This window comes from Panulirus ornatus, chromosome 4 (assembly GCF_036320965.1).
Source record: "Panulirus ornatus isolate Po-2019 chromosome 4, ASM3632096v1, whole genome shotgun sequence".
NCBI classification, from domain to species: domain Eukaryota; kingdom Metazoa; phylum Arthropoda; class Malacostraca; order Decapoda; family Palinuridae; genus Panulirus; species Panulirus ornatus.
The window spans coordinates 50,685,219-50,701,754 of record NC_092227.1 but is presented as its reverse complement, the minus strand read 5'-3'; the positions used below and the strand labels follow the sequence as shown (position 1 = coordinate 50,701,754).

Below are 16,536 nucleotides of genomic sequence, written 5' to 3'. Positions count from 1 at the left end.
TCTGTTTTTCGTACCTTTCAATACTTCCCCAATTTTCGGCAGTTGTGACTATCAAATAATTCTCCGGCGCTGATTCAGAACGGCGCCAACGGTGAAGGGGTTAGGGGGGATCCCAGGCTCCACTTGCCCGCCCTCATGTGGCTTGGATTCGCCCAGCTTACGTAGCTACAGCTCCCAGACCTGACTCTTTTTCTCTTCATTTCTGCAGCTTTCACAGCCTTAATTGTAACCTTCCCCGGTTAAACACCACCTAAATTTTTCTTCTCTCTTAAATCCAACTGGCCAGGGATGCTTCCCTCTTCCAACCATCATCTCTCATCATTGTTTCCGTTCTGAGGGCTGGAGCTTGTAGTACAAAAACACCTATTGCTTGCCTCGTGGATCCTGAGTCTCCAAACTTTAGTACCATCTAGCTCGTAATCTCTTTACCCTCTTTTACCTTGCTTTGGTGTTTTGTTTATCACCCACCCCCTTGGACGCGTGCACACACACACACACACACACACACACACACACACACACACACACACACACACACATATTTCTTCAGCTATAAACAAGTCCTCGACTTTTTGACGTCTTGGCATGAGGCTCTGCTTCTCTTCACATCCATACGCTGAGATCTTCTATGCATTGGGTTTCAGTGTACACCACAAGTATTGATTAGGATCTAACCGGAACGATCCTGGTGGAACCAAGGCCTTTTCATTTTGTCTCCTTAACGATCTGAAACTAATTTATTAAACACACTATCCTAGTTCTCGACCGTCATGACCACTCTTCCAAAACAGTGGACCCTCCCACTGTTAATACACTACTGTCCCTTTAGGGTCCTCTGACCTTAACATTATTTCGGTTATTCTAATTGGGTACGCCCATCCTCTATCCCCCTCGCAACGCCAACCTTGACTTTCCTTTTGGTAGATACTGCCTCTCTGGTCGGGATGCATCGTGCAGTGCAGTCGAGGTTTGCTCACCCCTGCTCTAATGCCTGTCGCGCCATGGACGGTGCATGGCGTACCATGAAACTCTTCCCTTGCCATGATACCTACTCCGTTTTTATTTCTGTTCGGATTCATTTGAAAGCTGTTCTTCGAAGAGCCCTATGGGCACTATCCTATAAAGAAAGAAAGGAGTTTGTTCTCTTGACTTCTGCTGACGTACCTTTATGGGTCCTGAACCATAAGCATCAACAAGTTCTGTAATTCAACCTTTCCTCCTCTTTTCCGACATGATCAGTTTATTGCTGTCCCTCCAGCTGATATAGTTGTTGTTTTTGGTACCTTGTTTTCCTCTTACTGTGAATGATTCAGCTTGTCATCCTCCGCCCCCACATCCTCCCATTAAACCTACGCCGCCTCGTATATTCTCATCCCTCAGGGGGTCTTCCAGGTCCTCTCCCGTTTCCTTATGGACAAGGTGTATAGTGCGGATGGCATACCTCCGCGAGTTCTGAGGGTGTGTGTGTGTCTGTTTCGCCTCCGCCATAAAACTTATATTTTTCCTTCCGCTTGGAAGCACGTCTTGGTGCAGCCCATCCCTAAGGGGACCACTTTAACCCCTCCAACTATCGCCCCATTACTCTCATGCTATCTCCAGAGTCTTTGAAACGCTCCTAAACTCGCTTTCGTCGAACACTTGGAATCCCTTTCCCCTTCTTTTACGTCACCAGTATGGATTTGGCATACTAGGTCTGCAATTTCTCCTTATACCTGTCTCTAACAATAAGTTGTTCCCTGTCCAGTTTCAAAACACCAAAGTTCAACCCAGTTAAACGTAAACCTGTTGGGCATAGTCTTATCGTCCACACTATCCTGGAAACCCCACATAATCACCACAAAATCGTCTTCCCCAAAGCTGGGAGTGGGTGTATAGGTGGTGCCGTAATTATTTTTCTTGAACTGATATTTCATGTCTACGGGTTTTATTCGCCCAGTATGGAATACTGCTCACACACATGGGTGGCTCATCCTCCACATTTCTATTAAAGTGGAATCTAAAGCCCTGCTTGTCATAGATCCTCTTGACATCATATCTCTTCAACCTCCTCATTCCATCCGCTGCGATGTTGTTACTCTCTATTATGTACATATTATTTAGCCCATTAAGCTATTTGTGTATCCCCCTCCCCTAAGGATTTGACCCTTGGGACGCGTATATCTGCTGCTTCCCTCAGTTTCTATATGGACACTTGTCACTAGAGGATTGGCTGTTATTCTGCTTCCTCTTTCCTTGGAACAGCTAAACTGTGGATTCTTTTCCCTCTTTGGTCTCTTCCTCTTCATACAACCTTCCTCCTTTAAGAGTCAGGTCTACAAACACCTCCAGACACCCTGATTATTTTTTTTTTCTTTTATCATTCACGCAAGATGGCCTTGACTGGGACATTTTGCACCTGCCATATTGGTCACTGCGGGAAGAAAAAGGAACACAGGCGTCGTGTAAATACCCAAACACATAACCACTGCAGTGTCTCCCGTACACTTTGCTTATAAGAAGCGGGGAAGTATTACACTCGTTGCTTGGTCCGCTGTATAATTAGCTCGCCTCACTTAGTGTAATGAAACAATTATTGTATATCGTTAAGTCTCGAGTAAAGAGAGAGAATACTCTTGTATGTTGTCTAAGTGAGGCTCCACGGGACCGTGATGCACCATACTGTACTGCAACTGCCTCATTTTACTTTCTTTATCATATGTCCATTGTGCCTCACTCACCATACCATCCCACACTCTCCTCCACCATACCGTCCCACACTGTCCGTCCTTCACTTACTTCCTTCACGATATCATCCCTTCTGTTCTTCCTTCACCATACCATCCCACACTGTTCCTCCTTCACCATACCATGGCCCATTTTGTCTCCACCATACTGTCTCTCACTGTACCTCCACCATACTATCACTATACCATCTCTCACTCTATCTCCACCATACCATCTCACACTATACCTTCCTCCTCAACCTTCCTTACCTCTTGCTCACCGTAGCTCCCTCACATCATTGTCACTTGCCATGCCTTCACAGTACGTCACTAGCGGTCTCATTCACTCTCATCTCGCTACCCATGCTGCTGCCTTCCATGCTCGTAACACGTACAGTCTTGCACCATGAGAGAGGGACCACAATATTCCAGTTTTTTCCAGCTGGAGGTGTGGCAAAGGGTAGCATTTCTCGTAACGATCGGTAACTCCTTCAGCTCTTGGGGCCTCCACCTGTAACATTGCAACTCTCTCTCTCTCTCTCTCTCTCTCTCTCTCTCTCTCTCTCTCTCTCTCTCTCTCTCTCTCTCTCTCAAAACTCTGTGTTGCAAATGTTTTCTCCTTGCATGTTGCTCTTAACGCAGGTCATGGAAGCGGTTTTCACAGTTTAGAGAAGTTCTTTGATCTCGTGTCATGCTAGAAGAACCCTCATCATATATGTATATGAGGAAAAAAATAGCTCATTTCATGGTAGAATTTCGGACACGCAGGAGGTCAAAGCCCTTCCGTGCTACATCCGTGAGTAATACAGTAATTAGTGGTAACATTCTGAGTGATGTGTTGGTGGGCTGTTGGGTATACGAAAGGGATGGAGTAAATATTGTTAGTGATATAGTATGACTTGTTAGGACTTTATGATGAACTGCCGTTAGACAGAACACATTCTTGAAGATTTATTCCAATATGGAATAAATTGTTAGTTGTCTATTAACACAAAATAATGTACAGCCTGCAATAACATCATTTGACAAAGGAAGTAGTATTTACTCTTTTGTAAGTTTCAGATGTAAATTATCATCGCACGAGAAACGAAATCCATATAAAAGAAAATAGAAATAGATCTTAAACTAAAGAAACCCAGTAAGACCCAGGGTGTCCACCTGCCCTACACCATTGCTCATCTTGGGAGACAAAATATCCAAATGACTCCGTCTATGAGTCAGGGCAGACTAGCCACGTGATACACACACACACACACACACACACACACACACACACACGAGCATGAGGCGCGCTTGATGTTCACGTGACTCGTGTATCAGGTATGAGTGGAGTACGTCATGGAGGACGGTGTTGTCCATGAGATGACCAAACGCCACATGGGGCGACTCGGCCACAGACATGAGGTGAAGCGATGCTTATCATAAGTTATAATCATTGCCCCAATTTTCGCATCAGTACTGGAAGTTCACATTGGTTACCACACTTGACTGTGTCTCATTGTGAACTGCTGTTACCGTACGCATCCTGACGGTTCACATCCTCACTTATAAAAGACTAATCACTTGTTTCATTGATACTTTATTTACCTTTTGTCATCTAGCGACTGTAGTGACGTGACCGATAGGGTTGACGAGCATGGAAGTCCCGTGGTTCAAGGAGGATCCTAGGGCTAGGTGATGGTGAGGGAGCTAGGCGATGATGAGGGAGCTTGGCGATGATGAGGGAGCTAGGCGATGGTGAGGGAGCTAGGCGATGATGAGGGAGCTAGGCGATGATGAGGGAGCTTGGCGATGATGAGGGAGCTAGGCGATGGTGAGGGAGCTTGGCGATGGTGAGGGAGCTTGGCGATGATGAGGGAGCTTGGCGATGATGAGGGAGCTAGGCGATGATGTGGGAGCTAGGCGATGGTCAGGGAGCTAGGCGATGGTCAGGGAGCTAAGCGATGGTCAGGGAGCTAGGCGATGGTCAGGGAGCTAGGCGATGGTCAGGGAGCTAGGCGATGGTCAGGGAGCTAAGCGATGGTCAGGGAGCTAGGCGATGGTCAGGGAGCTAGGCGATGGTCAGGGAGCTAAGCGATGGTCAGGGAGCTAGGCGATGGTCAGGGAGCTAGGCGATGGTCAGGGAGCTAGGCGATGGTCAGGGAGCTAAGCGATGGTCAGGGAGCTAGGCGATGGTCAGGGAGCTAGGCGATGGTCAGGGAGCTAAGCGATGGTCAGGGAGCTAGGCGATGATGTGGGAGCTAGGCGATGATGTGGGAGCTAGGCGATGATGTGGGAGCTAGGCGATGATGTGGGAGCTAGGCGATGATGAGGGAGCTTGGCGATGATGTGGGAGCTACGTCATTACCGGACGTCCTGGGGGTGTGGATACTGTCTCGTTCCCGTTGGTTCTATGCTGCAGCGAGCTGTAGGGAACTGTGTTCGGGTATCGTAGGTTATCTATTAATATTACCATTGATGATCAACGTTCACTGTAGCTTTAGAATAGTAATCATGAGTCATTATGTAGTGCTACAGTGGCTTTTCACAACTGGAATAAGTGGTGATTGTGGCCACTATATAACCATACAGCCGGAGGTGATGTCCATTGTTAGTGCAGATAACCGTAATTGATCGTGTGAGTCACTGTTTCAAGGGTAGGCAGTCTGGGAATACCCAGTGAACGCGTTAGTGGACGTTACTGATAGTTTTACCCAGCTCGTCACTGCCACCGTCAGTACTGCCAGCAACAAGGTTCACTGAACAATAATGTTCATTATTAAAGAGAGAGGCTACCTGTTCCCCGCCAGCCACGCCGCCCATTACATTAATGACGGAGCTCAAGCAAGAGGAGGCGGGCCCCCGATCTTTTCAGCCACGAGCCAAACCTCAAACATTTTTTGAAGATGAACCAATTAACAACCTTTGCCGTGCTAATGGCATCCTTTCCCCTCTGATCCCTTTGATGGCTTTATGATGTTTGGTTTTCGTGCCCCGTGTATTTATTTATCTAGATTCTTTAAGCAGACTGTAGTAATCAGAGGACTTGCGTGGACGGTGTATAATTAAAACTGCTTGTATTGATGTGGATGATATTGTTTCACATCAGCACTTCAGGCAGAAGCTAATGGAACATGTACGATGGGGGGGGGGGGGGTCGGGGGGCTGCATGCGCTTAATCCATCACGTTCAAGTGGGAGTCGAGTTAAAGGTAATGGCTTGACGTAAATTCACACAATCTTGTTTATAGACAGCGAGGGATATAGCCTTCACGTTAGTATATTTGTTCAAAAGTATATTACGGATGTCTGTAAGTCCTCTAGCGTTCGTTCATACCAGATAATCATATGATGAGGCACGCAACTCGGTATACATTTCAGCATCACAAGAAGGTAGTTTGTGACGTGGAGACATAGTGATCATGGTTATGTATACAATGTTGGATGACGACGAACCAACTGAATCCTGTCCTCCACCCCGGGTCTCGGTGACTGTGTGACCGTCATGTTCACCTGACCTGCCATGATGTGTGTCACTCACCAGCCCACTGTGATGTTTGGGATACGCCGTTTCCCACTATTCATCAGCAGTGTGGTTCCTGCCACCGAGCAGGATGTGTGTAACCCTCTCTCTCTATAAGCCACTAAGACATCAGGAACTATTTCCGTCTTGAAAGACAATTGTGGGGTGTTTGACTAACCTCTGATGCTCTAGTTGGAGAACGAATGACGTGAACCAAACCTTTTTTCTCCAAATATGATCAACTGAGACGATCAACGGAGGGAACGTGTTCTCACCAGATGCAGTTCACACCATAGAGGGTTTGGTGGAAAGGTTGCTCGAGGCCACGTCACATTGCAAGCATGACCGAGGTGATTTACAGCATTGCCTCTCTCTCTCTCTCTCTCTCTCTCTCTCTCTCTCTCTCTCTCTCTCTCTCTCTCTCTCTCTCTCTGTTAGTCCACTGTTCAGAGGACTTACAAAGACGCACCAGTATTCACACATTAGCATTCTTATGCCCTCGCCCACAGGACATGAGAGGCATATAGTGTTATCCCCGTCCATCCGTCTTGTTGATGTTGGTGTGTGATCACAACTGCCGAAATTGCTCTCTGGTTGCCATCTAGAGTGTGGGGGTGGATCACATGTTCACACAAGAACCCACCTACACACATGGGGTTCCGTGGTGTAATGGTTAGCGCTGACCATGATCCACGCACGAACCCACTTGAGTTTGAAAACTAGGCGCGGCAGATGGCCCACAGCCAACCCAGCTGTTCGTCCTCCCCTCGAAGCTGGTTGATAAAACGGTAATTGGCTTGTGCTTGGGTCTGTGTGTACACACACATAAGAGTAAATACACAGTGGTTATACAAGGGTAAGTGACGAGGCAACATGAGAGTAAAACAACCCATAACACAAAGTGTAATCACATAATCAATGTTACAATGTTGTATCACACCAGATTGCAATCATACGTAGTCACAGTACTCACTGTGTTGATTCGCAACTTGTGTTTAAACATGCGACTAAATCGCTAATGATTACATACTCCAGATTTTTCTGATCCCTCTCTCAAATGTGGAGGAGCCTTGAGCGTAGACACAAACCCTCACACTCAGTGGTCCTAGAATGACAGAAAACCTTTGACGGTGTTCCCCATCGGAGATTGATCAAGAAGCTAGAGCTGCAGGTAGGAATAAGTGGTAATATCCTTGGCTCTGTGGGAGGGAAAAATGAAAGCAGGTTAGAAATAAATTCTCAAGATTGGCTGGAGATAACAACTGGAGTGCCGCATGGGTCAGTTTTGGACCCAGAGTTATTCATGGTGTAAGTAAATGGCTTCTGAGTCATACCTAAACATTTTTTTTTTTCCGGATGAAGCCGAGTTCGTGAGGGAATTAGAGAATGAAAACGATTGCACCGGCTTACAGGGGGGACCTAGACCTACTTCAAAGTTGGTCTGATAAATGGATGATGAAATTCAATCCAAGTAAGTGCAGGGTAATGAGGATGGGTCACGGCGACAGAAGGTCCTACTGCGAATACGATTTAGTCTGGAAGAAGCTACAGAGGTCGATGTGGGGAAGAGAACCAGTGGTAGACATTGTACATAACGTCATTGGAACTACAAATAAAGAGGAATGTAAAAGAAGTCCGTTGGCAGATATTACAATCGCATTGAAGTGTCTGGATAAGTTAGAAATGTTTCTTAAACTGTTCACAATATATGTTAGAAGTTGGATTATTCCTGTCTCGTATTGTCCACTGTTCTTACAGTGTGACACTTGCCGTCCTTCTCAAAACTACACTGAATACTTTGCTGAATAGGGTTCGAAACTGGAGGCAAATCGTCACCTTTCTCTCCCCTGTGTGAAGGTCCAGCTGTTCCTCTTGAACCTCGTGTTCCACTGAATCATGCTGGATGTACAGACTCGTGTTGTTGTTCCTCTTTTAATTTTGTGAGATACAATCGCTTTACTCGCATTCTATTTTCGTACCCATGTTTTCTGATGCCGACCTCCCATGAAATATCGAACGCCGTGAGACTAGTCTTGTCGACCCTCGGCTCGGCTTCGAAGAGTCGAATCACGCATCTATACTTACGTCCAGGGCGTCGGTTTTCAAGTCTCTGGTTATGCTTCGTTACTGTGGCTATCCAGCTATCGTGGGATCTTTTTATGTCATCACCGCTAGTTCATATACCTACTTATCCCTCTATATATCCTTACATAAATACACACTTTATATACTCACATACTGTTTCCTCACACTCGGCCAAAGTATGTTGAATGCTGATCAGTCTTTGTGAAGTACTACTTCTTGTCATCGATCTTTAGCTCCAGTTCAAACATGCGAGAGGATCGCTCATCCTAGCCTAGGCCCATATGAGTGTCAGTCGGTAGTCTTAGATCACAAACATTGTTTGATTGCGCCTCGTTTCTAAGTTCTTGATGGGATTATTTTCATCACCGACTCTGATATAATGAAAGATAGAACCAAATCATACATATGTAAATATATTAATTCATCCAGTCGTGTTAACGTTTTCAGATATCTCGCCTTGCGTAATCATTTGTAGTTTTGACCAATTTTGGCGATAGCATGTGTAGTTTTTCCTTAATCTTTTGTAATAACTTAGTATGATGGTCATTCACATTGCTGCGGTTGATGTCTAAATTCTGTACAAGCGGTTGGCGACACTTCCTCTGTGCGGCAGCCAAGCAACAGTGTCGATGTATGTAAGAAACGCCACCATCACTTTTTTTTTTGTTTTGTTTTGGTTTTTTGGTTTTTTTTTTTACACACACACGCCACTTTCTCTATGAACACGGAGATGGTCTGTATGGTGGAGAAGAGATCTTCAGTGTTTTGATCGTCTTCGCTGTGTCAATGAGCCTTGAGGTTGACCCTGATTCGTCTCCCTCATGTTGCTGTTGAAGATTACGTTACTGTGATGCCCGGGCTGACTCCGTAGCACTGAGCAAGAACTCACCAGGTGATGAGGGGTCTTGTTAGGTGAGACATGCGGGCAGGAACGTCGTACATCCATCCTCTCTCGCTCTGGTCACACTGTCTTTTAAGTCTCGTGCGTCGCAGTATTCACCGAGGCAGTATTTCCCATTGATTATGTATTTCAGGATTGATACTAATACCTCCGGTGTTCTCTCTCTCTCTCCGCTCACAGTAACAAAGTTCATCACTGGGTGTTCTCTCCTGCAGGTGTTCACGGCGGTCTTCACGCTGGAGTGCATCATGAAGTTGATGGCGCTGAGCAGAGAGTTCTTCGTGAACCGGTGGAATGTGTTCGACTTGGTGATCGTCCTCGCCTCCCTGCTTGACCTCGGCCTCGAGATCGGCTCCGGCCTCTCCGTACTAAGGGGGATGAGGCTGGTCAGTATCCCCGGTGTTGAGGCTTGATGGCTGCACATGTGTTGTGTGTGTGTGTGTGTGTGGTGGGAAACTGTGTTGCTGTTGTGTGTTTGTATCAAGAGATATGGCTGGGTTAATGTTGCTACTTTGTGGTTGCAAGGATTGTTGCTGACTTTGTGTTGTGTACTGGATAATTTCGTGTTTCCGTGTTGTATGTTGAGTGTACTGAGTGTTGCAGTTTGATGTTGATGGCTGCAGACTTATGTTCCATATTTGTGAAGGTTTAAGTGTTTCTTGTGTTGTGCGTCATTCATGTGTTGGCTGTTATAGAGTGGTTTTGAAGAATGTTGACTTCTTTTGGAGTTTGTGGTTTTGTGTTGTGTGACATCAATGTGCTGTGAGCTATGGTGTGGTGTTGAGAGTTGCTGACTTGTGTTCTGTTTCATAAAAGACTGTGTTTCTGTACAGTGCGTTATTACTATGCTCGTTGTCATACGGTATTGTGTTCTTAAAATGTGTTTTATATGTTGTATTGAAGGAATGATATCGGTCAGTGTTGGTGATTTTCATCAGGATGGATTATTTTTTTTGTGTTGCGCATTTTTCTTATGCTTGTGTGTTGCGAGGTAATACGCTGAGGATAATGTCACTCGTGTGTTTTGCCGATGTCCCTGTATTGTCTGTGTTGCTGTGTGAGTCTCCTACTTTAGTGTCACGGAGCGAGACGTGTGAGTGTTGCTAGTGTTGCTGTATGTGGTCCTGGGTGAATGCTGTTTTCTATTATTTTTCCTCTTTACCTGACTTACCATAGAGTTCTAAGTCATCGTGTGGTGTCCTAGTTTATTTCTTCATGTACGTAGTTTGCACTGCAATGCCCTAATCCATATCACACGATATTCTCATGTACTATTTTTTCAAGTGTATGTAATGCTCTGTAATGTCCAGATTGATTCCTATAATGTATTCATTGCAACACAGTGTTGTACCATACTATTTGATGTCTCACTTTATCATGTTTCCGTGATTTACTGTGCAGTGTCCTTTTCAAAACTACAGTTTCCCTATTCCTGCAAAATTCCTTGATTATCAATTTAACTTAATTTACCACAGTATCCTGATTTACCCCCACCGTCTTAGTTAACCCTTATGCTGTCCTCGTTTACCTCTGCAATGACCTAGAATACCCCTACAGTGTCTTAACCTACTAGTGACTCTTTAGATTTGTCTTAATTTTATGATGTATCATGATTTATCCATTGAAGTTATGATCCACGTTATGTTCTAAATAACATGAGTCTTAAAGTCTTAACGAAGAGTTCCCCAGTCCTCCTTGCAACGTCCTGATCCAACTTAATGGTGTCCTAAACTCCTACCAAGGTACCCATGAGAGTCTACCCCAGTGGTGTCCGTAATCCAAGCCTTTCACACATACACGTGTCCCTCAGGTGTTCCTCATTCATCACCCTGAGTTTCCCCAGTTAAGTTCATAACCTTTTACGTGTAGGCAAGCCTTACCCACCCTAGCTGTCGCCAACCAGTCCGCCTCCTGTGGTAATTTGACTGACACCCGCCAAGTTTCCTCACCCTTATGTCACCCTTTCTGCACTCTCGTTCCCTAACATCCTCCCACCTCCCACGGACGACAGCTCTCCATCGTTACCGCCTCGTTCGCCCTTCCCTCTGTGCCTCCTCACTCACCTCTCACTTGCGCTTTGCCTTGCAATATTCTCTCCTTTCTCACCCCTCCTTCGCCCCTCCTTCCCCTTAGCTGCGTGTGTTGAAGCTGGCTCAGTCCTGGAGGACGATGCGGGTGCTGCTGAGCATCATCGTCTCCACGCTAGGGGCCTTGGGAAACCTGACCTTCGTCCTCCTCATCATCATCTACATCTTCGCCGTCATCGGCATGCAGCTCTTCGGCAAGAACTACACGGCAGACAACTTCGCTCCGGACGCCGTGCCCAGGTCAGGGGTTTGGGCTTATCCAGGTGTGGGGTTTGGGCGCACCCAGGTGCATGAGATATAGACCTACCCAGGTCTAGAGTTTGGGCTTTGCCAAAGTCTGGTTTTGGGCGTACCCAGGTCAGAGGTTTGGGCATATTTAGGCCAAAGGTTCAGGCGAATCTAGGACGTGTTTCAGGCCAGGGTTTTGGGTCTTTCTGTAAGTTCTAAGAGTTCCAGTCAGACCCCTTGCCCAGGTCTGGACTTTAAATCATGTTTGAGGAGCCGCGTTTGTTAGGAAGGAGATATTCAGGTAATCTTCCAGTAAAAGGGTCCGTTGATGTATCACTTTGATTTTAAGAGTGCCCAGCTCAACCCTTAAACTAGCATTTGAACATCACTGGATCCCATTCTCACGACAGTTTAGGATTCTGATTATGTTTCAGTCAGCGGTTTAGGATTCACTAACGCAAGTCAGTAGTTTTTATTTTTTTAGGGAGAAATAAGCGACTTATTGCTCAGATCAGCTGTTTTAAGAATGTCTTCGTAGAGTCTTTTCGATCGTTCTCAACAAACCTGTTACCAGAACAGGTCTTTGGATGGGGATTTAGGAGTTCAGATTACTGTTTTTTTTGTTTTTTCTCGGAATTATAAGCGTTCCCTGAATGTATTAGTCACAGACGATACTGCAAGATGTGTTCCATCTTTGCCGTAGGACTAAAAGTAACATCTTCACCACTTGAGCACAAAGGTATGAACTTTGAATTCGACGTTATGACCCTTGGTTTATGATGGCCTACTTCGTGACCTGAAAGGTGTAGAGTTAGGTCAAGGATCGTACTCAAAGATCGTACCGTCGAGATAACAGGATGAAGACGCCCAGCACTTGTGTGGACCCTGACGAGCCACAGGAGAACTTGGTTGCTGGTTATACAGTACTCGCTCCTCTCCTCTCCTTCCTGAAGGACTTATGAAGGTAGGAGACGTGAGAAAGCCTCAGGTTTGGCGTCCACATGGATGATAAAAGGTACGATGTTCTGTAAGGAACGCGCGTCTCACACGTGACCCGCTGGCTACCTAACTTTTCCTACGTGACCATATTACCCCGCCCTCTATCTCTTGGTTTTGGTGGGAATTATAGTTAGGGATGGGGAACTTTGGTGGCTACTAAAGATGAACGTTACACTCGGTCTGGTTAGGTATTTAAGTTTATGTATTATGCATGGCAGGGTTTCAAAGTCTGGCTTAAGCATACTCCAGGCGGAAATTCAAGCTGGAATTAAGCTGTATTGTCATAGTAATTGGATTTTGGCAAGAGCTTTAGCTGGAAATTTGCTAACTATTGCCTACGACGAAATTTGGCACAAGTTAAAGCTGTGGGTAAGTCGATCTGTGTCAGATGGTGAATTTGATCGAATTTTGAAATTTCGCTTCGTCTTTGGGTTTGTGGTGTTCTTATCTCTGATGGGAATCAACGCCGAGATATTCGAATTTTAGCTCTTGATATGATTACGAAATGTAGTGGAACTAGAAGGTAGAAAGTGGAACTTTTCAGCCCTGATTGTGTAGCTGAAAGCGACCTCTGTTGATTTGTAAGTACACTGTAGGCTGGTGGGGGCTGGGCCAAGGCACGGTAAATTTCTTTTTCTAAAATATACCGGCAGCATCGACTTTCGGAGTTCTGAAATTCACAGTGAGAAACGGAACATTGACATCTTTGTTCTTTCTCTCTATCACGAAGAACGTCGCATTCCTCCAAGATTACGTGATGTTGATTTATGGTTCTTTGAGTTTGATCTAAGGTGCAGGATTTGGATTGATCTTGCCTGTAAGATGTTGACCCATGGATAGCTCGGGTGAATGACTAAACAGTCTTAATGTAGTTTATTCTTTATATCATTAAGTGAATAATGTCGGATGGCATTTTTGTTTCTTTATACTGTGGTCTGCCGTCTGCTGGGAGTAGGTCTACCTGGAAGGTATCAGTTGTTGTTTGCTGATGACGCGGCGCTGGTGGCAGATTCTAATTAGAAACTGCAGAATATGGTGTCTCACTTTGGTAGTGTGTAAAACAAGGAGAGTTCAGAGTAAATGAGAATAAAAGCAAGGCTATTAACAGACAAGTTACTTGGAGTGTGAGTTTGAATGGAGAGAACCTGGAAGTGTGGTGCTTCAGTTACCGAGGTGTGGATATGGCAGTGGATGGAACCAAGGAGGCTGAAGCGAGCCTCATGGTGGGATAGAGGGATAAGGTCCTGGGCGTATTGAGGAATGTGTGGAGAGAGAGAGGTCATTGTTGGCGATGGCAAAGATGGGAACGTTGGATGGAATATCCGTCACAACGGTGTTTTATAGCTGCGAGGCGTGGACGAGAAAGTACGGATGAGGGTAAATAAGTTTGAAATGAGGTGATTTAGGACAATACGTGGTGTGAGGAGGGCTCATCGAATGAGAAATGATAGGGTAAGGGTGAGGTGTGGTGATAGGAAGTGTGTAGTTGTGAGAGCTGAAGTGGGTGTGCTGATATGTTGTGGACATTTCAAGATGATGAGTGAGATGTTAACAAAGCGGGTATATGAGTCAGAAGTGGATAGCACAAGGAGACCAAATTGGAGATGGACGGATTGAGTGGAAAATAATTTGATTGCTTAGGGCTTAAACATGCAAGAATTGAGCACGTGATAGACTCTGTGAATTGGGGCGACGTGGTACGTAAGGGGCGAAGTGTTGTCTATGGGGAAACCATGGAAAGGTCTGTAGACCTGGTTGTCGATAGCCGGCTGTGGTTTTAGCACATTATACGTGTCAGCTAGAGAATGGATGTGAGCGGATGAATCCATTTCTTCGTCTGTTCCTGACCCTACCACACTAACCGTGGAAACTGCGAAAAAGAACACACACACACACACACACACACACACACACACACACACACACACGTGTGTGTGTGTGTGTGTGTGTGAATATAAAATCTTCACTGTAGAAATAAAAGAATATTTCTGGGAGCTCTATATATCGGCCCATAACCTAGGACCCTCTTCAGTAAAGTGTCACTTTCCTGAAGAGGGGCCAAGGTTATGGGCCGAAATTTTAGAGATCCCAGGATTATAAGTTTATTTCTCCATTCTCCATATATATATATATATATATATATATATATATATATATATATATATATATATATATATATATATATATATATCCCTGGGGATAGGGGAGAAAGAATACTGTATTTTAACGTTCGAAAAGGGGAAACAGGAGTCATGCGGGGAGTGCTCAGCCTCCTCGAAGGCTCTGATTGGGGTGTCTAAATGTGTATGGATGTAACCAAGATGAGAAAAAAGGAGAGATAGGTAGAATGTTTGAAGAAAGGAAGCTGGATGTTTTGGCTCTGAGTGAAACGAAGCTCAAGGGTAAAGGGGATGAGTGGTTTGGGAATGTCTTGGAAGTAAAGTCAGGGGTTGGTGAGAGGACAAGAGCGAGGGAAGGAGTAGCACTACTCCTGAAACAGGAGTGGTGGGAGTATGTGATAGAGTGTAAGAAAGTAAACTCTAGATTGATATGGGTAAGACTGAAAGTGGATGGAAAGATTTGGGTGATTATTGGTGCATATGCACCTGGGCATGAGAAGAAAGATCATGAGAGGCAAGTGTTTTGGGAGCAGCTGAGTGAGTGTGTTAGCAGCTTTGATGCACGAGACCGGGTTATAGTGATGGGTAATTTGAATGCAAAGGTGAGTAATGTGGCAGTGAGGGAATAATTGGTGTACATGGGGCGTTCAGCGTTGTAAATGGAAATGGTGAAGAGCTTGTAGATTTGTATTCTGAAAAAGGACTGGTGATTGGGAATAACTGGTTTGAAAAGAGAGATATACATAACTATACGTATGTTAGTAGGAGAGATAGCCAGAGAGCGTTATTGGATTACGTGTTAATTGATAGGCGCGTGAAAGAGAGACTTTTGGGCAAGTGGAGGGATGTCTGATCATTATCTTGTGGAGGCGAAGGTGAAGATTTGTAGAGGTTTTCAGAAAAGAAGAGAGAATGTTAGGGTGACGAGAGTAAGTGAGCTTGGGAAGGAGACTTGTGTAAGGAAGTACCAGGAGAGACTGAGTGCAGAATGGAAAAAGGTGAGAGCAAAGAACGTATTTAGGGGAGCGGTGATGGTTTGAGCAAAAGATGCTTGTGGCATGAAAAGCGTGGGAGGTGGGCAGATTAGAAAGGGTAGTGAGTGGTGGGATGAAGAAGTAAGAGTATTAACGAAAGAGAAGAGAGAGTCATTTGGACGATTTCTGCAGGTAAATAGTGTAAATGACTGGGAGATGTATGAAAGAAAGAGGCAGGAGGTCAAGAGAAAGGTGCAAGAGGTGAAAAAGAGGGCAAATGAGAGTTGGGGTGAGAGAGTATCAAATTTTAGGGAGAATAAAAAGATGTTTTGGAAGGAGGTAAATAAATTGCGTAAAACAAGAGAACAACAAATGGGAACATCGGTGAAGGGGGCTAATGGGGAGGTCATAAGCATTGGTGATGTGAGAAGGAGATGGAGTGAGTATTTTAAAGGTTTGTTGAATATGTTACATGGTAGAGTGGCAGATATAGGGTGTTTTGGTCGAGGTGGTGTGCGAAGTGAGAGGGTCAGGGAGAATTGTTTGGTTAACAGAGAAGAGGTAGTGAAAGCTTTGCGGAAGATTATAGCCGGCAAGGCGGCGGGTTTGGATGGTATTGCAGTGGAATTTATTAAAAAAAAAAAAGAATAGGGGGTGACTGTGTTGGTGACTGGTTGGTGAGGATATTCAATGTATGTTTGGCTCATGGTGAAGTACCAGAGGATTAGCGGAGTGCATGCATAGTGCCATTGTACAAAGGCAAAGGGGATATAAAAGTGAGTGTTCAAATTACAGAGGTATAAGTTTGTTTAGTATTCCTGGGAAATTATATAGGAGGGTATTGATTGAGGGGGTGAAGGCATGTACAGAGCATCACATTGGGGAAGAGCAGTGTGGTTTCAGAAGTGGTAGAGGATGTGTGGATCAGTTGTTTGCTTT

The 16,536-nt window shown here is 45.1% G+C and overlaps 1 protein-coding gene across 8 annotated transcripts in view; it reads left to right on the top strand.

Annotated features, from left to right (window-relative positions):
- Positions 1 to 16,536, top strand: part of LOC139766161 (sodium channel protein 1 brain-like) — a 940,735-nt gene that overhangs the window by 608,682 nt on the left and 315,517 nt on the right. For all 8 annotated transcript variants that reach the window (XM_071694448.1, XM_071694434.1, XM_071694479.1 and 5 more), the window contains 2 exons: positions 9,405 to 9,575; positions 11,323 to 11,516. In XM_071694448.1, the coding sequence (XP_071550549.1) occupies positions 9,405 to 9,575; positions 11,323 to 11,516 (365 nt within the window). The remainder of the gene's footprint in view (positions 1 to 9,404; positions 9,576 to 11,322; positions 11,517 to 16,536) is intronic.